At 43.6% G+C, this 25599-nt stretch overlaps 1 protein-coding gene across 15 annotated transcripts in view; it reads right to left on the bottom strand.

Moving 5' to 3' along the window:
- The window catches only part of OBSCN (obscurin, cytoskeletal calmodulin and titin-interacting RhoGEF), a 511999-nt gene that overhangs the window by 76576 nt on the left and 409824 nt on the right, over positions 1-25599 (bottom strand). For all 15 annotated transcript variants that reach the window (XM_068235137.1, XM_068235143.1, XM_068235140.1 and 12 more), the window contains 3 exons: positions 22056-22292; positions 7810-7915; positions 350-486 (listed from right to left, as the gene is read on the bottom strand). In XM_068235137.1, coding sequence (XP_068091238.1) covers positions 350-486; positions 7810-7915; positions 22056-22292 — 480 coding nt within the window. The remainder of the gene's footprint in view (positions 1-349; positions 487-7809; positions 7916-22055; positions 22293-25599) is intronic.

Here is a 25599-nt window from a genome sequence, read left to right as displayed (position 1 = left end):
TTCAAAAACTTTTCAAAGCTATAATTATCATGCCCAATTTTCTACTTTGGGCGCCTTATGGCCGATATTCGCAATAGCCCCCACGGGGCACACCAAATCGTCCGTTAGCCTCGGACGTCCAAATTTCATGCTCCGTCTGACAGACAGTGCTGTTCTCAGACTCCCAGGAAGTGTGCTAGTTCCAGGGCAATGAAGAGGAGTGAGGTCCAGCTTCCATCAGCCGCTTCTCATACAGATGTCATAGTGATGGATCCCCCCCCCATACATACACACTTGTTGTTCGCTGTGCGCAGTGGAGGTGCCCGGGGGCAAGCCTGGCATCATGCAGCCCTTGCCCGCTCCTACTCACTTGTCCCCTTGCCATCCTCCTGCAGCTGCAGGTACGTCGTGGTGTCGGTGGTCTCGATGTAAACCTGGCTGTGGATGTTCCAGAGCTGAGCGCCCGGCGGTCTACCCTTGTACCACTCCGCTGCATCCATCTGAAGCCTGCAGAGAAAAAAAAAAGAGAGAGAGAGAACAGTGAATTTTTTTTATCGTTCCCAGCATCTATTTTTAAACCCGTATGTGACTAAGACAAGCAATCTGTTCAGAGGAGGGAGAGAGAGAGAATGACATCCTACCTCTCGTCTGCTGCCATTCTGCTGCGATCTCTCCCGCTATCCCCCTTTTCCTAGGCATGTTCTATCACAATGCACAACGGTGACAGCCGGGCCTTGTCTGCATAATAACACAGCCGGTGCGGGAGGGGTTAAAGAGGGGCTTCTATCGCATGGGCAGAAGTCTTAACCCCTTCACAGCTGCCCCTGCCTTCTCTCCAGCACAGAGAGAGGTGCAGAGGCAGGGCAGAACCAGCAATGGGGGGTGGGGGTAGGGGGGAGGCTTCTGTGCACCAATTAGGGAAGCTGGTGGTCCTCATTGTCATGAAAAGCAGGTTTACCCATCATGCCGTTCTTCTCCTGCTGCAATCCTCAAATACTGACAAAAGCGTCAATCGCTGGGATCCAATACAGGCTCAATAAGACTAATAATAAATAATTATAATATCAATAAAAAAATATAAAAATGACAGCAGTAGGATTGACACAGTACACTGATACAGGGCGATGAGATCGGAATTAATAATAAATGAAATATAAGGCAAAACCTGAAGAAATAAAGGTTTTAACTGTCTCAAATACTTTTTTTTTATTGTTTTAAAGAAAACACTTCAAAGGGAACCTAAACTGAGAAGGATATGGATTTTTCCTTTTAAAATATTACCAGTTGCCTGAATCGCCTGCTGATCCTGGGTCTCTTATGCTGCGTACACACTGGCGACTATGGTCGTTTGAAACAGCTAATTAACGATCGTTCCGCCGACAATCGGGGAAAAAACTTTACCCAACGATCATTAACACGAACGACAAAAGAACGACATTGGGAAGATGGAAATATCCAACCTGAAGGATCGTATCTACCGACAATTGTTACAAAACTATAGTGTGTACAGACATCGGCTGAGAACGATCGTTACAAGGGCCAATGCGCCTGCGTGGAATTCTGCCCAGCTTCAGTACTTCCTTTGTAGCGCGGAGGTAAAGATTGTTACATTGCTCATTTCAATTAAACTTTGTTTTCAAGTTAACAATCATATATTTGTGTCTATTGTAACTCCATGTTAGTGGGTTTTATTTAATTTTATAGAAATATGTACGCAACATTTCCTTATGATCGTTCTTTTCTGCGAGAACGATCGTTAAAATGTGTATGATGATCGCTGCATCCCATCGTTGCATTCCTATCGTTGCCGTATCGTTCGTCTTTCAATTATCGTTCCTAGCGAACGATCGTTATCGCAAGTGTGTACGAAGCATAATACTTTTAGCCACAGCCCCTGAACAAGCATGCAGATCAGGTGCTCTGACTAAAGTCAGACTGGATTAGCTGCATGCTTGTTTCAGGTGTGTGATTCAGCCACTACTGCCAGGCAACTGGTATTGTTTTAAAGGAAACATCCATATCCCTCTCAGTTTAGGTTCCCTTTAAGGGGGCTGACATCAATGGAAGAAAAAGACTTTTTAGATATATAAAAGAGTTCCTGATAAATAATGAGCATAGGAGAGTAGAATAGAACTTCTAATGCACTAAGGGGTCAGAGGAGCCGGCCATCATTCTACCGTGCACTGGGGAACTCTTATATAGGGACACACTTCCTCTAAGCAAGCACATTTATTATCATTTTTAATCAGCATGGTGGTTTGATGGTTGCCTAGCAGCGCTGTGCCCCTGAGTTGACTTCCAGCCAAGTGAACATCTCCAAGGAGTTTGTATGTTCTTCCCACGGGTTTCCTCCAGGCAGTGCACTCCAGTTTCCTCCCACATCCCGTAAACATACAGATAAATTAATCGGCTTCCCCTTAAATTAGCCCAAGACTATGATACATACACTGCACTATATAGACATATGACTATGGTAGGGATTAGATTGTGAGCCCCTCTGAAGGACAGTTAGTGACACGATCATATACGGTACTTTGTACAGAGCTGCTGGCGCTATATTAATACTAAATAATAATATTAATAATAGTGTAAAAAAAAGTCTTAGCCATGTCACTTTACATTTATTATTATTTGTATTATTAAAGAGGCCCTGTAGTGACATATAGTAGAATGCAGTAAAGAGGCCCTGTAGTGACATATAGCAGAATGCAGTAAAGAGGCCCTGTAGTGACATATAGTAGAATGCAGTAAATAGTTCAGGATACCCACTTTTACCGTAATTATTGGTGCATAGCAGTGTTGATTGTGAATTTTAACCAGTCATTTTCCCATTGCAAATGCTATTTTTCGATTTGGAGAATAGATTTGTGAAAATACATTGTCATTTCGCATTATGGCCAAAGGCAAAGACATTTTTTCCAATATGAAAACTCTCAAAAACACGATAAAAATTAGTCCTATTACCGTAAACAAACAAACAAAAAAATCACATCTTTTAACACAAAAAATCACAAAAAATGCAAAAACTCGCAAACTTATTACAAAATGATTTGCAGAGGCATTTTTGCTTGAAAGTGAAAATTAACATTATGTTTGCAAAAATTAATGTGAAAAGAATAGTGGCATTTTTGCTCATCACCAGTAAGTAGCTCAGCCCTCGCAGTGATGCTTAGCCTTGGCCATTTAGCTATGCAGAATTCTCCTCCCAGAGCATTCTGGGAGATGCAGCATTATTTTCTCTGGCTTCGGAACGCTCAGTAAACAAACATTCCGCAGAGCTGCACCTGACAGGACTAAAGACATTGTCACCTGTGATAGATTTCAGAATATAAATAGAGGGGAGGAAAGATTTTATAATGGGAAAACACTGACTAAATAATTTGTACATAAATATTGCCAAAAAAATAAGCTACTTTATACATAATGTTATTTTCACTACAGTTTCTCTTCAATGCTAAAACTAATAATAATAATAATGATAATAATAATAATAATAATAATAATAATACAATAGTGTTAGCTATATAAAGCTTAAGAAAATATACGGCAAATTGCCTAAAATTTTATTTATTTACATTTTTTTGGGAGGAGATACAGGGAGTCCCCGGTTTACGAACGACCCGCCGATAACAACGCCGCAACCCTAGCTCCGCCCCGTCACAATGACATCACGCCGCCGGGGACTACCTCTTCTGCGCCGTTTTAAATGCAGAGTAAGCCCAGCAGATGGTAGATAGAAGACATCTCACCTGATCCTCGGCGGTAGAAGGTCCCATCGTGCTGCCCGGAAGCTGCGCGGCCCGTCCTCTCGCTCCATCCACTGTCCTCCCGGCGGCTTCTCATGCGTCGCATAATGACGCAATCAGGAGAAGCCCCCTAGTGGCGGCACTTCCTAATTGCGTCATTATGCGGCACATGTGAAGCCGACACCGGGAACAGTGGACGGAGCGAGAGGACAGGCTGCGCAGCTTCCGGGCACCTGTACTTTAAAAATCCTATGGGCTTGATTCATTAACCTCCTTGCCGGTCTAAAAAATCCGGCAAGGAGGCAGCGCCGCACTTTTTTTAAATTTTTTTTTTTTCTAAATCATGTAGCGAGCCCAGGGCTCGCTACATGATAGCCGCTAAGCGGCGGCATCCCCCTACCTACTCCGATCGCCTTCGGCGATCAGAGTATGCAGGGAATCCCGTTGAGAACGGGATTTCCTGCAGGGCTTCCCCGGTCGCCATGGCGACCGGGCGGGACGACGTCACCGACGTCATAGACGTCGTGACGTCAGAGGGAACCCCGATCCGCCCCTTAGCGCTGCCTGGCACTGATTGGCCAGGCTGCGCAGGGGTCTGGGGCGGGGGGGGGGCTCGGCGCGGCGGGTAGCGGCGAATCGGCGGCGAGCGGCGGCGATCGCGTACTACACGCAGCTAGAAAAGTGCTAGCTGCGTGTAGGGAAAAAAAATTATGCAAATCGGCCCAGCGGGGCCTGAGAAATCCTCCTGCGCAGGTTACCCCGAGCTGAGCTCGGGATAACCGGCAAGGAGGTTAAACCGTGATAACGCAAATATCACACCTTATCAAAGTTAACACGCCTTATCAGAGTAGCATAGCGGGTGCTACGAACGTATGCCTGCTAACTGGCAAAGGCACTCGTCCTGCCCTGAGCCCCTGCGGGTTCGTAGTACTCGCTATGCTACTCTGATAAGGCATGTTGACTTTGATAAGGTGTGATATCTTTAATAAGGTGTGATATCTTTGATAAGGTGTGATATTTTTGATAAGGTGTGATATTTGAGTTATCACGGTTTAGTGAATCAAGCCCTATAAGTGAGAGAACTTATGCTGGGTACACACTATGAGATTTTCTGTTCGATTTACTGTCAGATCAATTATTTGCAACATGTTCGATTTGCTTTCCGATCGATCTCCGAGCATTTTCCGATCGATTTCCGTTCACTTTAATTGGAAATCGATCGGAAAGCAAATCGGACATGTTGGAAATAATCGATCTGACAGTAAATCGGCCAGAAAATCTCATAGTGTGTACCCAGCATAAGGATGCTGCCATTTTTGCCTTCCTTTGTGAATTTCCCTGAATGTGAAATGATTTTAAATTAACAGCTTTTCTTTAGTATCGGCACTGAATAAAAATTATTGTCAATTCAAAATGAAGTCTTGAAAAATATAATTATAATTTGCATTATAATAGTAATAATATTGTTTGAATACTATTTATTTGCTAATAATAATTTGAATAAAAATAATGATAATACTAATGTTTTGAGAATGAATGCTACTCTTTAATGGCTAATGATAATAACCATAGACAATATACAGTAATAAAAAAACGTAACTCTACACCAGGGGTCTCAAACTCGCGGCCCGCGGGCCATTTGCGGCCCTCGATACAATATTTTGTGGCCCTCGCCGGCAAAAGCTTCCTTATAGTTCGCTTCAGTGCTCCCAAGTAATCCGCCGCATCCCCGCCGCTAAACGAGGACTGCAGAGCCCCCAAATCGCCCGGGGGCCAATCCGCCTGCATTTCCTGGAAGAGGCAGAGCTTTCAGCTTCAGCTCTGCCCCTCCTGACATCAATCGCCGCACGGATCGCCGCCTCTCCCTGCCCCTCTCTGTGAAGGAAGAGTGAGAGGGGCGGGAAGAGGCGGCAATGCGCCGCGATTGTGAAATTCCTTATGCGGCCCAGCCTCATCCTGACTTTGTCTCCTGCGGCCCCCCAGGTAAATTGAGTTTGAGACCCCTGCTCTACACTGTACAAATAACGTGGAGGTTGGTACTAATAGCGTCATTCTCTCCTCAGCCCCATTTTTTTTCTAACGCTTTCCTTATTTTTAAATCCGTTAAATATTCTTGTTACAGAATTTCAATAAAAGTTTACTTGCTAAAAAAAATGAGATGAGCACAATGGTAATAATATTAGTACTGAGACTCATCTGCCTTGTAATGTGAGGCATACAGTAAACACTGAGGCTTAACCCTTTAAGTGCCTTCTGTAAAACTGAAAACAAGTAAAACTTCAGTGTCTTTTTTAGGATTTTCATAAATTGTAATGAATACTTTTTTTTTCCATAAAGCTTACCATACTACGGCTAATCTTTTAGACTTTGTTCACATTATAAATCGCAAGTGCGATTGTAAGCGATGAGCGTTTTTGTACGTGATTTTTTTCAAGCGATTTTTTGTGTAAGCGCTTTTCTAAGCGCTTTTGATGAGCGATTGAGATTTTCCCTTCCTGACGTCAGGAAGTGAACTCTTTGGCCCGGAATAGAATAAATACAATGTATTTATTCTTAAAAGTGCTCGGGGAAATCACTATACAAAGTGCTTTTCCAAGCACTTAACGAATTCCCCTGAACCTTCCGTTAAGCCAAAGTGCTCAGAAAATGCTACAGGCAGCGCTTTTGGTGAGCGGATCGGAATCAAACTGCTCGTATGTGAACACTCTCATAGCGAATCATTGCACAAGCGCTTTTTAGGGGGATTTTTAAAATCGCCAGCACTTAAAAAGATACTCAAATGCTCATAGTGTGAACAAACCCTAAGGGCCCTTTTCCACTAGCGCATTTGCGCTAGCTGAATCGCAAAATCGCAAACCGCTAGCGATTTTACAATCGCTAGGGTTTGCTAAATAACATAGGAATCGCGGTAGGTTATTTCCACTACCGCGATTCGTTTTAGCCTCAAACGCGATCGCGCCGCGGAGCGATATTTGCACTACAGCATAGCAAAATCGTGAACACAATCGCCGGAGGTTTCCTGCACTTTTGTGATTCAGCAATCGCTAGCGTTCAGCGTGAACGCTAGCGACTGCTAGTGGAAAAGGGCCCTTAGAGCAGAGATTAACTTCTGTGTTCAGTTCCACTTTAAAGAGGACTGTAATGAATATAAGGTAATTAATAAATTACCCAGTATTAGGCCTGGTGCACACCAAAAACCGCTAGCAGATCCGCAAAATGCTAGCAGATTTTGAAACGCTTTTTCTTATTTTTCTGTAGCGTTTCAGCTAGCATTTTGCGGTTTTGTGAAGCGTTTTTGGTGTAGTAAATTTCAGATATTGTTACAGTAAAGCTGTTACTGAACAGCTACTGTAACAAAAACGCCTGCAGAACCGCTCTGATCTGCCGATTTTCAGAGCGGTTTGCGTTTTTCCTATACTTTACATTGGAGGCAGAAACGCCTCCGCAATCCAAAAAATGCCTCACCCCGGGAGTATGCGTTTCAGCAAAACGCCTCCCGCTCTGGTGGGAACCACCCCATTGAGATACATTGACCAAGCGTATCGGCAGCCGCAAGCGGCTGCAAAAACGCCAAAAAACCCGCTCGGTGTGCACTAAGCCTTAGTCAGCCCTTTGTCTATTGTAAAATCTTTCCTCCCCCCCCCCCCTCCCTGATTTATATTCTGAAATTTATCACAAGTGGCAACATCTTTAGTCCTGTCAGGTGCAGCAGTAAGGAATGTTTGTTTACTGAGAGTTCCAAAGCCAATACAAAATATGCCTGGTCTCCCAGGATGTAAGCGTTGCTGATCCTGAAACCAGGAACATTACTGTAAAAGTGAGTATCCTAAATAATTAACTGCATTCTACGATAGGTCAATACAGTGCCTCTCTAAAGAAAGACATTTTGGGTACACTATAGGGGGCAGAAAGTTAGGCTATGCTAAGGTGGAACACAGAAAGTTGGCGCTAGAGAAACTGTTAAGTTGCAAGACGCAGCTGTACACACCCCCTTTCACATCCAAGGACCACTTGGTTCCGCCCACCAAGACCTACAGCCCACGGCCACCATTTCTAGTGCAGTTGGGCGAATCTGTTTTGTTACCTGATGGGAATAATTTTCTCTTGCTCCTCCGTCTGCGTCTCACTACAGCGGACATCTGGGGAGACTTCAACAGCCTCATTCACAAACGTTGCAGACTTCTCCTCACCTGAAGGTGAATAAAAGCGTCAGAAACGGTCTTACCACGACACAGACTAGCACTATGTCCATAGTGGTTATTTCTACTTACTTTCAACTCTGAAGAAAACCAGATAAGAATCGCTCATCGATAGCTAACAGTAGAGAGGATGACCAGCGCCGGAGCTACCATAGGAAAAAATGGGCAATTGCCCCAGAGCCTGTAGGGGCCCGCAAGGTGTCCCTCCCTCATCTTAACTGTTGCTCCCCAGGGACTCTGCAGAGTCTGTTAAGTTGGGAGGTGATTGGGGGAGGATCAGCAGCCAGCTCAGGGGCCCAGAAGGGAAATTTGGCTGCAGCAAAGGGCCTCTAATGACACTTTTTGGTCGGGGATGTCTGTTTGGGGGCCCCTAGGCTAATTTTGCCCTAGGACCCAATTGTTACTTGAACCGGCCCTGAGGATTACCAATGTAGATGTTGTGAGTTTGTTGTAACCTGGTTCACCATGAGCTTGCTGGGCACTCTCAGAACTCCCAGGTGTGTGTAAGGGGCTAAATAGGACCAAAAAGCCCACTTTCTAAAATGCTGTGCAAAACAGAAATTTAACTTCTTAAAACAGAAGGTATTTGCGATTATTCAAGTTGAAGAGATCTTCTGAGGTATCCCACAATGTATCATTGCTGAGTATGCAAATCATCCCTAAACTAACCACAATCCAGAAACGCTGGAATGCAATGATGGGTCAGCTTGTTAATTGTACACAGCCACAATAATCCAACATACATGATACAGGGCTGTGGAGTCGGTACAAAAATTACCCGACTCCTCACTCAGTCTATTAAACCACCAAATTCGACTCCAGGTACCCAAAATTGTTCCGACTCCGACTCCTTGACTCTGACTCCACAGCTCTGCATACATTCACTTAAAACAGGGGTGGAGGCGCCCAATGCATAAAACATAGGCTAATAAGCTGTTAACCTTATAAACAGAGAGGGAATATTACCTTGCTTGAAAAATTTGGACCAGTTTATTGAAAAAAGGTCTTTTATTCGAGCACATAAAATTGACAACGCGTTTCACGGGTGCTTGCCCACTTCCTCAGGCCAGTGAAAAAAACTGACCTGAGGAAGTGGACAAGCACCCGTGAAACGTATTGTCAATTTTATGTGCTCAAAAAAAGTTCCTTTTTTTTCAATAAACTGGTCCAAATTCTTCAAGAGAGGTAAGATTACCTCTCTGTTTATAAGGTTAACTGCTTATTAGCCTATCTTTTATGCATAGGGTGCCTCCACCCCTGTTTTAAATGTCTTGTCATACCTCTTTTAGAGGTGATAGTTTTTTAGTTGTCCTAAAGAACTTTCGGAGTGCGACCAACCAGTTCCTGACACAGACCTGGAAAACTGAGCGGGGACGGTTACTTTCCCGCCTGTTCTGACAGTGGTTGCAAGGATTTGCAACCCACCTTTGTGAGTATACACATCCTTAGCAATTTGCTTTTCTGAATCTTACACGATTCTGCACCATTGGGCTCCTGGTCTCCTTTTGTCTTTTAGATGAAACTGGGGTTGTTACAATCAAAGGAACCATCGACATAAGCTATCTGCATACATACAGACTGTTTCAGACTGGTTGGTACTCATCAGTGCATCTGGAGGCGTTTTTAGCTTTTAGGAACATAAAAGAATGATTTGCATATTGAGCAGAGATGCATTGTGGGACACAGCAGAGCTCCTTCCAACTTGAATACAGTAATCGCAAATACATTCTGTTGTAACAACTGGCAAACTTCTGTTTTGTAACCTGAAGCTGAGCCAATCAAACTCAGCAACGTTTTCCAACTCCTCATGAAAACGATACCACAAACAATTAGGGAGCTTAAAGAGACACCGAAGCAGAAAAATAAATGATATAATGAGTTGGTTGTGTAGTACGGATAATTACTAGAAGATTAGTAGCAAAGAAAATATTCTCATATTTTTTTTCAGTTATATAGTGTTTTTTATAACATTGCATCATTCTCTAATATTTGCAGTTTACGCACTACTCAGCATTCTAAATTATTTCATAGAGCAGTCTTGTGAACTATGTCCTCTAGAGAGAAAAATAAAATACAGTGTCTGACAGTTGAGAGAACAAGCTTCAGAAGACAGAGCTCTCTGTGACTTTGAAAATGGTTGGAGCTCAATGGCTTTTTTGCATAGATAACAACTGGAGTTTCTTAACTCTTCCTGTACTGGAAACAATATTAGACTTAAGGCTCATACTCACATCAGACTATAGTCTTTGTAAAATGAAAGACCACAGACCAATTTTACCCCCTTCCGTGTAGTATGAGAGCCATACCTACACAGTATTCTCTATGGAGCTGAACTCCCCATCAGATAGAAATCTTTGCAAGATGCTGCACACAAAGATGCTGTACACATGCAACAAATCAGTATCTGCAAAAGATCTGTTCCTGCAAAACTTCCATTCCTGCAAAATGCATTCATAGTCTATGATATCTGCAGATCCTCATACACACCTTGTTTAACAGACAATCCTCTGCAGATCAGATCCACCAGGATGGATCTTCAGATCTGCAGATGATTGTCTGATCTGCAGATGAATGTTTGTTAAACAAGGTGTGTATGATGATCTGCAGATCTCATAGACTATGAATGCAATTTGCAGGAACAGATCTTTTGCAGATACTGATTTGTTGAATGTGTACAGCGGTCTTTGTGTGCAGCATCTTGCAAAGATTTCTGTCTGATGGGGAGTTCAGCTCCATAGAATAGACTTTGTAGGTATGGCTCTCATACTACATGGAAGGGGGTAAAATTGGTCTGTGATCTTTCATTTTCCAAAGACTATAGTCTGATGTGTGTATGCACCCTTAAGCAGGCCATACACTGGCCCGATTTGCGCCCGTTTCGACAGCAGATTCGATCACTGGGATCGAATCTGCTGCCAATCGTTCACGCTACACGCCGAATTTCGATCCATTTCGTCCGATCCCGTCGATCGTGCCGTGCGGAAAATAACCGTCGATCGCCCGCGGGTAAAGAGCGCATCGCTAGCGGCGTTCGAGTGCCCGACGACCGACGCAATAGAGCCCGCATACATTACCTGCTCCGCCGGCGCGACTCCAGTCTCCCGGTCACCGCTGCTCTGTCTGCGCTCTGGTCTCCAGGTCCGGCATGCCTCACTTCTTCTAGCCCGGCAGGAAGTTTAAACAGTAGAGGGCGCTCTACTGTTTAAACTTCCTGCCGGGCTAGAAGAAGTGAGGCATGCCGGACCTGGAGACCAGAGCGCAGACAGAGCAGCGGTGACCGGGGGACTGGAGTCGCGCCGGCGGAGCAGGTAATGTATGCGGGCGGGCGGGGGCAGCAGCAGCAGCACCACCACAACAGATTGTGAACGGTTTCAGGCTGAAATCGGTTCACAATCTGTTTGCAGTAAAGGCAGCCATACGATCCCTCTCTGATCAGATTCGATCAGAGAGGGATCTATCTGTTGGTCGAATCTGATGGCAAATCGACCAGTGTATGGCCACCTTTACTGTATGTCCCTGCTCCTAATGTTTTATTTCTTAGCTGTACTACACATACAGATCATTATATCATGAATTATTTTCACGTCAGTGTCTCTTTAAAGTGAGAGACATATGGAGGCTGCCACATTTATTGTCCTTTTAAACAATACCAGTTGCCTGGACGCTGATCATTTAAGAATCAAAAAGGGGATCCGCACATAGACTTCTTAAGGAACAATTGAGTTTATTGTCCCAATGCACACATATACAATTATGATTTGTCCAATCCGACAGTCATTTCGGGGCCAGATAGGTCCCCTTTGGTAATGCACAAACAGACTATGGGATACCCAGCACCAGCATTACTCCACTTCTTGGTGTGTGTGTTTTTTTTTATTGGATTGACTGCTGATCTTGTATACATCAATGTTGTCTGCATCACATACCTGAAACAAGCATGCGATAAATCCAGTCAGACTTAAAGAGAAACTCCGACCAAGAATTGAACTTTATCCCAATCAGTAGCTGATACCCCCTTTTACATGGGAAATCTATTCCTTTTCACAAACAGACCATCAGGGGGCTCTGTATGGCCAGGGCCGGATTTGGACTTCCCAGTGCCCTAGGCCCGGTACCACCAACCCCCCCCCCCCCCCCCCCCCCCCACACACACACACACACACACACACACACACACACACTCAGGGTGCATACACACATCAGACCATAGTCTTTGGAAAATGAAGGATCACAGACCAATTTTACCCCCTTCCATGTAGTATGAGAGCCATACTCTACACAGTCTTTTCTATGGAGCTGAACTCCCCATCAGACAGAAATCTTTGCAAGATGCTGCACACAAAGATGCTGTACAGACACAAAAGATCAGTATCTGCAAAAGATCTGTTCTTGCAAAAGATCCGTTTCTGCAAAATGCATTCATAATCTATGATATCTGCAGATCCTCATACACACCTTGTTTAACAAACATTCATCTACAGATCAGATCCACCAGGATGGATCTTCAGATCTGCAGATGATTGTCTGATCTGCAGATAATTGTCTGTTAAACAAGGTGTGTATGAGGATCTGCAGATATCATAGACTATGAATGCATTTTGCAGGAACGGATCTTTTGCAGATATTGATCTTTTGAACGTGTTCAGCATCTTGCAAAGATTTTTATCTGATGTGGAGTTCAGCTCCATAGAATAGACTGTGTAGGTATGGCTCTCGGACTCCATGGAAGGGGGTAAAATTGGTCTGTGATCTTTCATTTTCCAAAGACTGTGGTCTGATGTGTGTATGAGCCTTTAGGAAAATGAAAGATCACAGACCAATTTTACCCCCTTCCATGTAGTATGAGAGCCATACCTACACAGTCTATTCTATGGAGCTGAACTCCCCATCAGACAGAAATCTTTGCAAGATGCTGCACACAAAGATGCTGTACACATTCAAAAGATCAGTATCTGCAAAAGATCTGTTCCTGCAAAATGCATTCATAGTCTATGATATCTGCAGATCATCATACACACCTTGTTTAACAGACAATTATCTGCAGATCAGACAATCATCTGCAGATCTGAAGATCCATCCTGGTGGATCTGATCTGTAGATAAATGTTTGTTAAACAAGGTGTGTATGAGGATCTGCAGATATCATAGATTATGAATGCATTTTGCAGAAACGGATCTTTTGCAGATACTGATCTTTTGTGTCTGTACAGCATCTGTGTGTGCAGCATCTTGCAAAGATTTTTTCTGATGGGGAGTTCAGCTCCATAGAAAAGACTGTGAAGGTATGGCTCTCATACTACATGAAGGGTGGTAAGATTGGACTGTGATCTTTCTTTTTCCAAAGACTTTAGTCTGATATGTGTATGAGCCTTAACGATCACTTTTTTGCAGGATACCTATGAATGTTTTCTCTCTGAAAAATGATGAATGATTGTTTTTCCTGTTAGAGCAGTGAGTCCCTAATGCCTGGTACGCACCAGATAGATGGGTTGAATCGATTTTCCGATCACTTATACAAAGTCGATTAGAATAATGATCAGAAATCAGATTAGACCTGTCAGAAATAATCAATTTGAACCCATCTATCTGATGGCAAATTGCATGAAGTACCAGAGCGGCATTCATCTCCCTCTCTGCTCTTCTGTAATCACAGATCTGTTGCATTTATTTTATAGTATTTATTGTACTGATTCTTTCACAGGTGTTTTTTTACTGTTTGCCAACACGGTACAAATATATATTTTTTTAATTTTTAGTGTATGTTATTACTTTTGGTATACAAAACAGAATGTAACAATACAAAAGTATACAACAGTACATTTGTAATTATAATTATAGAGAAGTTGTCTATCTCATACTAGACTACTGCTGCCTTTAAAATAAGCCAGCAAGGGGTTAAGATTTAGCTTAGAAGGGGCTGCCATAAATCTCTCTAAGGAAAAAAAACCCTTATCTGTTTAAGATTTACAATCCAGGGGGAGAGAGGAGAAGGAATGGCTCAAGTCATTAACAGAATCTGACCAGCAATACATTGTTTAGCCCAGCTTGAGTTGTAAAGTGGAAATAATTCTGTTAAAATGTTTACTTTTACTGGATCAGAAATTGTCTACATTGTGATCCATGTTTCTCTCACCCCTGGCAATAAACTGAAGCGTGTATGTTCAGTAGATAGCACTGTCTCATCACACACCACGAAGTAAGGAAAATACACGGAGCTCTGGAATTCTGACTGTGTGTGTGCAGCAAAGCCGGGGCGCTTTGGAGCAGGAGAAATTATTTATTTTGACATGCAGCCTCTTATCTCTCTCAGGTCCTGCCGCCCTTTTATCCTTCTGATTTTTTCCGCCCTAGGCCATGACCTTTGTGGCCTTTGCAGAAATCCGGCCCTGTGTATGGCTGATATTGTGGTGAAACCCCTCCCACAAGAAGCTGTGAGTTTCGAGGTACTCCTGGCAGTTTCCTGTCTGTGAATCTTGTTGCATTGTGGGGAAATAGCGGTTTACAGCTGATTCCAACTGCCAAAACAGCATGCAGTGGCTACATCACTTGCCAGCAGTACAATGTCACCATGCAATAAATGTTAGAATGTAAATCAGGGATTTAAAGTATTTTACAATGGGCAACACTGACTAAATCATTTATACATAATTATTGTAAAAATGAAGCACTTTTTTATTACATTCTTTTGACTGGAGTTCCTCTTTAAGCCAAACATGTGATCTGCATTCTTGTTCAGAGTCTGAGGCTAAATGTATAGAGGCAGAGGATCGGCAGGACAGCCAGGCAGAGAGCATTGTTTAAAAGGAAATCAATATGGCAGCCTCCATATCCCTCTCACTCCAGGGGCCATGTGCAATTCACTCTTTTACCTGAATTTTCCCCTAGGTGATATTTTTACAACAATAAAATGCCTTTTAAAACACCAGCAAGCAAACAAATACTCGGAGTAATGTTGACAGCACTTTTTCACCAACTTTTTGGTACTTTTTCCATTGCAAAGTGTTTAAAAGTTATTTTAAATCGAAGATGAAAAATCTCCTAGGAGAAAACTCAGTGAAAAAGTGAATTTCATATGGGCCCATATGCAATTTGTTTTTTCTCCTGAGTTTTTTTCCTAGGTGATATTTTTAAACTTGTAAAAAAAATTGCTTTTAAAGCGGATCCGAGATGAAAAACTAACTGTAACAAGTAACTTGTCTATATATCTTATCTAAAGTTTAGATGGTTTGCACAGTAAGTCTAGCTGCAAACAGCTTCAACAGTGTATGATTATTTCTTCCTGTGATACAATGACAGCAGCCATGTTGTTTGTAAACATTACACAGAGGCTAGCTTATCTGCATCTTGAGCAAAAAAACCTAATCCCCCCCCTCCTCCTCCCTCCTCTCCTCTGCCTCTGAAATCTCTGGCTAGTAATACCTCCCCCTCCTCCTGCCCAGACTGAGCTCCCATGAGCCCTTGCTACTGCCAAGGCTCTCTTAAAACCTGTGGGCGTGGCTTATTTAGTTTATAGGGAATTAGAGCAACAAAAATAAAAAAAAGGATTTGGCTTGAGGAATGCCCTATAAACAATAGGAAAGGAACACAATTATGCAATGAGTAAAAGTTCATCTCAGATCCACTTTAAATCCACAGAAAGCAAGAAAATACTTAAAATGGTTTTGATAGTACTCTTTTACCTAATTTTTGGTACTTTTTCAATTGCAGAGTGCTGGAAAGTTAGTTTAATAGAAAAAGAAAAATTATCCCCTAGGAGAAAACTCAGCTGAAAACGTTAATTGCATGCGGGCCCAGGTGTGCTCTGCAGTGGATCTCTATCATAACTTACAAAATCCTGCAGCCTTGCTATAAAAAAAAAGTATAGTCACCCGAGTGGTCTTGTTCCACGAAGCCGTCTTGAAGACCTCACGTCACTCAACTTCCAGCGCCTGACCCCGCCACACCTCTCTACCGGCAAAGCTATTTACTGCAGTAAACATGTTGGCGTTTTTTCACCGGGTAGAGGAGGGAGGTGGGGCCCAGCGCTAGAAGTGATGCGGGGTCTTTGGGACGGTTTCGCGGAACGAGACAGGTCAGGTGACAATAACTTTTTTTTACTAGGAGGCTGCAGGATTTTGTAAACTGGGAAGGAGATCCACCTTAAAGAAAACCTGAACTGAAAATGAAAAGTCAAAATAAACATGCACACGTCATACTTACCTCCCGTGTAGTCTGCTCATCAATCTCTTTCTCCTTTCCCGTGTCCTGTTTGTCCACTGTGATCAATGGAATTCTCTGTCCTCCATTTTGAAAATGGCCATTACCCATAACAGCTGTCTGGTCAGCACACTGTTAAACTGTAACATCGCCCACTTGAGCCATAGGGAAACATAGACATTACTTGGCACATCAGTTGTCCTCTCAACTATAACTGACATCAACTGATAAATAACTGACAGCAACTGATATATTTCAGTTCTGACAACATGTTGTCAGAACTGGAAGGGATCATTGTCGGAAGAAAATGGTGAGCTTCTGAGAGGAAATGATGGCAAGGTAACTATGTAATGTTCATTTGAAGTTACCTCATGTGTTGATTTTAAATAATTTTACTCAGTACACGTTCCCTTTAAGGTAGCTCTGAAGGCTAAAATGGATCCTACCCTGTTCAATCAAGGTGTACCCTATAAAGTTGCCTGTGAGTTGTAACGATTGGTGTCAACACGCAGAGAGAGAATCTGATTATTGGTGATCTGCAGAATCACCAGTAATACAGATATACACCAGATTATGGATGATCTGCAGAATCACCAATAATCCAGGTATGTCTAACCTCTGGACACCTGAGATATGAGTGTTTGGTGTAACAGTAGCACTTTGAGTGAGAACCACCAGAGGAGCTGGAGGTTAGAAGACTGTGGGTGAATCCCTATAGGCTAAAGGCTCCCTAGGAGAGGGGCCTAGGCTTGGTTGCAGGATGTCTTGCTGCTAAGATGAACAGACTTGCCCTAACTGGATGTGAGATCCTAGCTCTCAACACCCTAGAGGCGGGCTAAGGTAATACAAGTACACAGTGCTAGTCTTGGGTGTGAGGTCCGTAGTGTCAACACCCTGGAACTAGTCTATACCATAACATAGCATTGACACAGTATCCTAGGCTTGGGTGTGAGATCCGTAGTTACAACACCCTGGAACTAGTCTATAGCATAACATAGCATTGACACAGTATCTTAGGCTTGGGTGTGAGGTCCGTAGTCACAACACCCTGGAACTAGTCTATAGCATAACATAGCATTGACACAGTATCCTAGGCTTGGGTGTGAGGTCCGTAGTCACAACACCCTGGAACTAGTCTATAGCATAACATAGCATTGACACAGTATCCTAGGCTTGGGTGTGAGGTCCGTAGTCACAACACCCTGGAACTAGTCTATAGCATAACATAGCATTGACACAGTATCCTAGGCTTGGGTGTGAGGTCCGTAGTCACAACACCCTGGAATCTATATATATAAAATCGGATGTGTGTATGTGTGTGTGTATGTATGTATGTCTGTGTGTGTGTATGTGCCGCGATCACGCGAAAACGGCTTGACCGATTTGAACGAAACTTGGTATGCAGATACCTTACTACCTGGGATGATATGTTCTGGGGGTCTCGCGGCCCCCCTGCACACCTGGGCGGAGCTACAAACAGCAAATCAGATTCCACCCATTCATGTCAATGGAAAAAATGTAAAAGGCTGCCATTCTCACAGTAATCGAGCCAAAGTCCCCACACTTTGCACAGTTGGTCACTTGGTGACCGAGGTTACAAATCCAGGAAAAGTGGGCGGAGCATAAAACAGCCAATCAAATTTCAGCCGTTCATTTTAAATGGGAAAATGTAAACTGCAGCCATTCTTAGACTGTTAATCGCAGGGTTCCAACTTGCCACAGTTGGTCACTGGGTGAATGAGATTAAGATTCAAGAAAGTGGGTGGAGCCTACAACAGCCAATCAAAATTCACCTATTGATTTTCAAGGGGAATATTTAAACTGCTGCTATTCTTACACTTTTACTGGCAGAGGCTTCAAACTTGCTACAGTCAAGTTCACTAAAGGGGCGGGGCCACATACAGCCAATCAGATTTCCTTAGTGGATAAACTGCTTCCATTCACACATTTTTGATGCCTAGAACCTGACAGCTCACAAACTTGGTCATTGAGTGACTGTGTGTCAAGGTTACAAAAAGTGGGCGGAGCCAAAACAACTTTTACTGGGAAAATCTAAACGGCAGCCATTCTTACACCGTTAATGGCAGGGTTCTCAAACTTTGCACAGTTGGTCATTGGGTCACAGATTAAGATTTTGGAAGTTGGGTGGAGCCTACAACAGCCAATAAAAATTCCCCTTTTGATTTTCAAAGGGAATATTTCATCTGCTACCATTCTCTTATACTGGTAAAAGCAGATGCCTCAAACCTGGTACAGTTGGTCACTGGGTGACTAGGGTCCAAATTCAGGAAGGGGGCGGAGCCACAAACAGCCAGATTTGTTTATTTTTCAATGGGAATATACAAAGTATTGATACCAAGGATCCCAAAGCTGATAAACTTGATAATTGAGTGACTGTATGTCAAGGTTAGAAAAAGTGGGCGGTGCCAACAACTTCATTTTTTACATTGCAGGGTTCCCAAACTTTACACAATTGGCCACTGGGTGACTGGGATGAATATTCAGAAATGTGGGTAGAGCCTACAACAGCCAATCAAAATGTACCTATTAATTTTCAAGGGGAATATTCACATTGCTACCATTCTTACACTGTTAGTGGCAGAGGCCTCAAACCTGATACAGTCAGTCATTGGGTGACTGGGATCCAAATTCACTAAAGGGGTGGAGCCACAAACAGCCAATCAGATTTGTTAGATTGATTTCAGCCATTCTGTTATCGCCAGGGTTCTCAAACATGACACAGTTGGCCACTGGGTGACTGTGACTAATATTCAGAAAAGTGGGTGGAGCCTACAGCAGCCAATCAAAATTCACCTTTTGAATTTCAAGAGGAATATTTACTTTGCTGCCATTCATGCACTCTTAATGGCAGAGGCCTAACATCTGCTACAGTCAGTCACTGGGAGACTGAAATTTAAATTCTGAAGGGAGCGGGCCAAAAACAGCCAATCAGATTTGTTTAATTTCAATGGTAAAATGCAACTTATTGATGCCAAAGACCCCAAAGCTCATAAACTTGGTCATTAAGTGACTGTATGTCAAAATTAGAAATAGTGCGCAGAGCCAAAACAACTAACTTTTTACATGGGGAAATGTAAACTGCAGCTTTTCTTACACTGTTAATTGCAGGGTTCTCAAACTTCACACAGTTGGTCACTGGGTGACTAGGATTAATATTCGGAAAAGTAGGTGGAGCCTACAAGAGCCAATCAAAATTCACCTATTGATTTTCAAGGGGAATATTGAAACTGCAGCCATTCTCACACTGTTAATAGCAGAGGCCTCAAACCTGCTACAGTCGGTCGTTAAGTGTTTGGGGTTCAAATGCAGTAAAGGGGCGGAGCCAAAAACAGCCAGATTTCTTTGCTGGATAAACTGCTTCCATTAGCACAATTTTGATGCCAGGAACCCAAAAGCTCACAAACTTGGTCATTGAGTAGTGACTGTGTGTCAAGGTTACAAAAAGTGGGTGGAGTTAAAAACAGATTTTTCTGGGAAATTGTAAACTGCAGCCCTTCTTCACTGTTAATGGCAGGGTTCTCAAACTTAGCATAGCTGGTTACTGGGTGACTGGGATTAATAATCAGAAAAGTGGGTGGAGCCTAAAAATGCCAATCAAAAATCACATGTCGCTTTTCAAGGAGAATATTAAAATTGCTGCCATTCTTGCACTGTTAATGGCACAAGCCTCAAACCTGGTACAGTTGGTCATTGGGTCACTGAGGTTCAAATTCAGAAAAGGGGACAGAGCCACAAACAGTTAATCAGATTTGTTTCATTTCATGGGAAAATACAAATTATTGATGCCAAGGACCCCAAAACTCACAAACTTGGGCATTGAGTAGTGAATTTGTGTCAAGGTTACAAAAAGTGGGCGGAGCTAAAAACACATTTCACTGGGAAAGTGTAAACTGCAGCCCTTCTTACACTGTTTATTTCAGGGTTCCCAATCTTTGCCCAGATGGTCACTGAGTGACTGAGATATTCAGGGAAGTGGGTGGAGCCTATAATAGCCAATCAAAATTCACCTGTTGATTTTCAAGTGGAATATTTAAATTGCTGCCATTTTTACACTGTTAATAGCAGATGCCTCAAACCTGCTACAGTTGGTCATTGGGTGACTGGGGTTCAAATGCTGGAGAGGGGTGGAGCCACAAGCAGCCTATCAATGTTTAATTTCTATGGGAATATACAAATTATTGATGCCAAGGACTCCAAAGCTCACAAACTTGGTCATTGAGTGTTTGTGTGTTAGGGTTAGAAAGTGGGCGGAGCCAACACCAGTCAAATACATACCCGGGCAACGCCGGGTCATCAGTGGGTGGAGACAAATACAAATTTCACTGGGAAAATGTACACTGCAGCCATTCTGTTAATGGCAGGGTTTTTAAACTTTGCACAGTTGGTGACTGGGTGACTGGGATTAATATTCAGAAAAGTGGGTGGAGCCTACATAAGTAAATCAAACTTCACCTGTTGCTTTTCAAGGGGAATATTTAATTGCTACCATTCTTGAACTGTTAATGGCACAGGCCTCAAACCTGGTACAGTTGGTTATTGGGTGACTGGGGTTCAAATTCAGAAAAGGGAGTGGAGCCACACACACTCAATCAGATTTGTTTCATTTCAATGCAGATTATTGATACCAAAGACCGCAAAGCTCACAAACTTGGTCAGTGAGTAATTGTGTGTTAGGGTTAGAAAAAATAGGCGGAGCCAACACCAGCCAAATACATACCCGGGCAACGCCGGGCAATTAGCTAGTTAGTCTATAACATAACATTGCGAGAAAAATCTAGCTCAGTGTGAATTCCCATGTCCTCCTGGTTCTAACACACTGTGGGATCTTACTGAGGTCTGTGTGCCAACACGTAAAGCATTCGCAACGGCAGACAACGTGAGACTGAGGGACGAGTGGTTATATAGTGCAGCGCTGATCAGCGCCGCCCAGTCCCTTCCAGCCAATCCGCATACATCCTGGGATCAGCTGACCAAGGGAGTCAGCTGATCCCTCTCTGCTTCCCATAAAGCTTCTGTCTTCCCGCGCGAGCGCGTGTATTCCTCAGCCTATGTGCACAGGAAGGCTGTAACACATCAGACACATGTTGCCGCGCGTAAACCGCCGGACTGGACGCGGAAGTAGCCGCCACGCCGTCTACACAGACTGGACATAATAAAGCAGTCTGTGTAGGAACGCTAAGATTGGCTGTTTTATAAGTGAACCAGAGTATGTACCTATTCTGAAGAGAAAGTCTTGAAGCACAGTGCCATTCCATTTAGGTCTGTGCTTTGATGGATAGGCTGTGTGTCTTATGCCTGATACACACCATGCAATTTCTCAGATTGATGGGTCAAATTGATCATTTCCATCAGGTGTTGGGGGCGGGGTTTGTACAGGGCGTGGGTTAGGCGTCAGGTAGGATGTATGTGCGGGGGTGGGGTTATGGTTAAACGTCGGGTAAGAAGTGTGTGCAGGGGTGGAGGGAGGGCTTAAGGTAGGATGTTTGTGCAGGGGTTGTTAGGGTTAGGCGTCAGTTAGGGTGTTTGTGAGTGGGGGTAGGGTTAGGTGTTGGGGGGGAGGGTCTTGTGTGAGAGTAGGGTTAGGTTTAGCCATAGCAAAACATTGGTATTTAATACTGATATTTTACAATTCAATAGGAATTACTGGGTGCCCAAATTTCCATGCCATTTTTTTTTTGATAGATGGGCTGGGGGGGGGGGGGGGGGGGGATCGTTGCACTGTAAAACTCGCACAGGGGTCCCAAAGCGCTTTAGCTACAACACTGCTCAAGTCGAAGTATCTTATCAAGAAAACGATCATTTGCTAAAAACCGCAACATTAATTCATTAATTGGCACCTTTAGAAGAAGAGTTGATGTGTTATTCAAACAACTTGTACTTTTTCAATAAACCTTTTTTTACTATTTCAGACCTACCATATAAGATGCCCTCCGGGGTCTGCGTGTCGGCATCTCTGAACATTTCCAGCAGTCTCATCTCATCCTCTCTTTGCTGAGCAACGATCTGCTGGGCAATATCAGACTGTTCTGGAGGGATCTCTGGAGAGGCGGAGCCATACGGGCTGGATCCAGAGTCCAGCTTCTGCAGCACCTGACGGATCTCCTGGTCTGCACGTTCTAGAGAAGCTCTGATAGATTCATCCAAAGCCCCTCCTGCCAAGGGGGGAAAAGACCGATGATACACAGTGGCTGGAGCAGTAATCGCCTGCTTCAGGTTATTCAGAGTGTTTAAAGGAAAAGTGTTTACATCTTCCTGGTCAAAGCTGGAATCTTTAAGCGCCAAACGTGATATTCTTTTACAAAGAAACTACAGCATACTACTTGTTCACTGGTGTACTTTATCCATTAACTGGAAACTGACCACATCACTGAGAATGCAGCCTGTCCATTCACTAGAGACCAGTGACATCACTGAGAATGTAGCCTATCCATTCACTAGAGGCCAGTGACATCACTGAGAATGCAGCCTGTCCATTCACTAGAGACCAGTGACATCAACGAGAATGCAGCCTAGCCATTCACTAGAGACTAGTGACATCACTGAGAATGCAGCCTATCCACTCACTAGAAACCAGTGATATCCCTGAGAATGCAGTCTATCCATTCACCAGAGACCAGTGACATCACTGAGAATGTAGCCTATCCATTCACTAGAGACCAGTGACATCACTGAGAATGCAGCCTATCCATTCACTAGAGTCCAGTGACATAACTGAGAATGCAGCCTATCCATTGACTAGAGACCAGTGACATCACTGAGAATGCAGCCTAGCCATTCACTAGAGACCAGTGACATCACTGAGAATGCAGCCTATCCATTCACTAGAGACCAGTGACATCACTGAGAGTGCAGCCTATCCATTCACTACAGACCAGTGACATCACTGAGAATGCAGCCTATCCATTCACTACAGACCAGTGACATCACTGAGAATGCAGCCTATCCATTCACTAGAGACCAGAGACATCACTGAGAATGCAGCCTATCCATTCACTACAGACCAGTGACATCACTGAGAATGCAGCCTATCCATTGACTAGAGACCAGTGACATCACTGAGAATGCAGCCTAGCCATTCACTAGAGACCAGTGACATCACTGAGAATGCAGCCTATCCATTCACTAGAGACCAGTGACGTCACTGAGAATGCAGCCTATCCATTCACTAGAGACCAGTGACATCACTTAGGATGCAGCCTATCCATTCACTAGAGACCAGTGACACCAACTGAGAAAAACAGTGAATTGCATATGGGTCTAGGGCTCCTATTCAATTTCCTTTTTCTCCTAAGTGATATTTTTGCACCTTATCAATTAAATGCCTTCTAAGAAAATACTAATAATATTAATAGTACATTTTCACCTACTTTTCAGTACTTTTTCAATTGCAGAACACTGAAACATTATTTTAAAAAGAGGATAAAAAATTATCTCCTAGGGGAAAAATAGTGTTGAACAAGGGCCCCTGGGGTGACAAGCTAGTATCTTATTAGAGGGCTAAATCAATAATGCAAGTACATTTTATCAGAATCCCATGATAGGACATTTTAAAGGCCCATACGCAATTAAGTTTTCTCTTTTCACATCTTGTCATAAAATGCATTTTAAACCACCAGCAAGTAAGAAAATACTCAAAATAATTGTGATAGGACTTTTTCACCTACTTTTTAAAAATGTTTCAGTTTCAAGTGCAAAGACATTTTACAAAGAAGATACAAAAATATCTCCTAGGAGAGAACACAGGAGAAAAACTTAAAGGGAACCTAAACTGAGAAGGATGTGGATTTTTTCTCTTAAAATAATACCAGTTGCCGGACTCCCCTGCCGATCCTGTGTCTCTAATACTATTAGCCACAGCCCCTGAACAAGCATGCAGATCAGGTGCTCTGACTGAAGTCGGACTGGATTAGCTGCATGCTTGTTTCAGGTGTGTGATTCAGCCACTACTGCAGCCAAAAAGATCAGCAGGACTGCCAGGCAACTGGTATTGTTTAAAAGGAAACATCCATATCCCTCTTAGTTTAGGTTCCCTTTAATTGCATATGGGCCAACATTTGTCATATTTTCACACCTTGGGCCATATGCAATTCACTTTTTCTTCTCAGTTTTTTCCTAGGTGATAATTTTTCATATTCTCTTTAAAATACATTTTCAGCACTTCCCAATTGAAAAAGTACCAAAAGCAGTAGAAAAAACTACTGCTGGAATTATTCTGATTATTTTCTTACTTGCTGGGGTTTTACAATGCATTTCACTGACAAGATGTGAAAATATCAGCTTGGAGAAAACAAAGTAGAAACAGTGAATTGCATATGGGCCCTTGTGATAAACTGCCTTTTAGGCCTCTTTCACACCAAGACGTTGCGTTTTAGGGGACATTAAGGTCGCATAACGTGCCCCTAACGCAATGCATGGTGGTGTTGAAGTTGGACGTTAGATTGAGCCGCGTTATGAGGCTCTTGGTGCTATCCTGGGAAGTCCGGATCTTTGAACCGACTCTTTGAATCATTTTACTAGGGAAGCAGGAAGCAGGGGTGCAGCAGAGTGAGAGGCGCAGGAGAATGAGGGCACATTGAGGGTGCTAATGGGGAGGGGAGAGATGCAGCAGGAAGATTGTGCTTGTGCACAGAAGCTGCAGTTCCTGTTTCTTCCAGACATCCACTGTGAACCGAATGCTTCATTGTGATGATCCGGATGATTCGAATCACAAAAAAGTTCCGGATCAAAGATCCGAATTGTTCACAATCTGGACAACACTACAGTGCAGTGAATATTAATTAGCCATGTGGCTAGGAACCATAGCGGACTCTCCCCTTACTGAGCATGTGCAAACAGTCTAACGCAGCTAAAACCACCTATAACGCACAGCATGCTGCACTTTCTTTGAACGTCCAGCGTTACACTGTAACGCAATGTGGGCACTGTGAACAGCCCATTGATCTTTCATTACTGTGAGTTGGGCTGCGTTACAGGCTGCTCTAAGGTGCGCCTGTAACGTCCCACTGTGAAAGCAACCTTAACCACTTCAGGAATTAGCCTTTACCCCCCCTTAAGGACCAGCGCTGATTTCGCTGATCTGTGCTGGGTGGGCTCTACAGCCCCCAGCACAGATCAAATACCAGGCAGAGCGACCAGATCGCCCCCCTTTTTTCCCCACTAGGGGGATGATGTGCTGGGGGGGGTCTGATCGCTCCTGCCTGCGTGTGGCTGGCGGGGGGGGGGGGGTGGGGGGCACCTCAAAGCCCCCTCCACCGCAGGATTCCCCCTCTCCCTCTCCTCCCTCCCTGCCCCGGAGATCGGAGGCTGCACAGGAACGGATCTGTCCTGTGCAGCCTCTAACAGGCTCCTGCCTGTCATGTGACAGCGATCCCTGGCCGCTGATTGGCCGGGGATCGCTGATCTGGTACAACGCTGCTACTGTTAGCAGCGTTGTACAATTGTAAACAAAGCGGATTATTT

This window comes from Hyperolius riggenbachi, chromosome 5 (assembly GCF_040937935.1).
Source record: "Hyperolius riggenbachi isolate aHypRig1 chromosome 5, aHypRig1.pri, whole genome shotgun sequence".
NCBI lineage: Eukaryota > Metazoa > Chordata > Amphibia > Anura > Hyperoliidae > Hyperolius > Hyperolius riggenbachi.
This window is presented reverse-complemented; position numbering and strand designations above follow the sequence as displayed.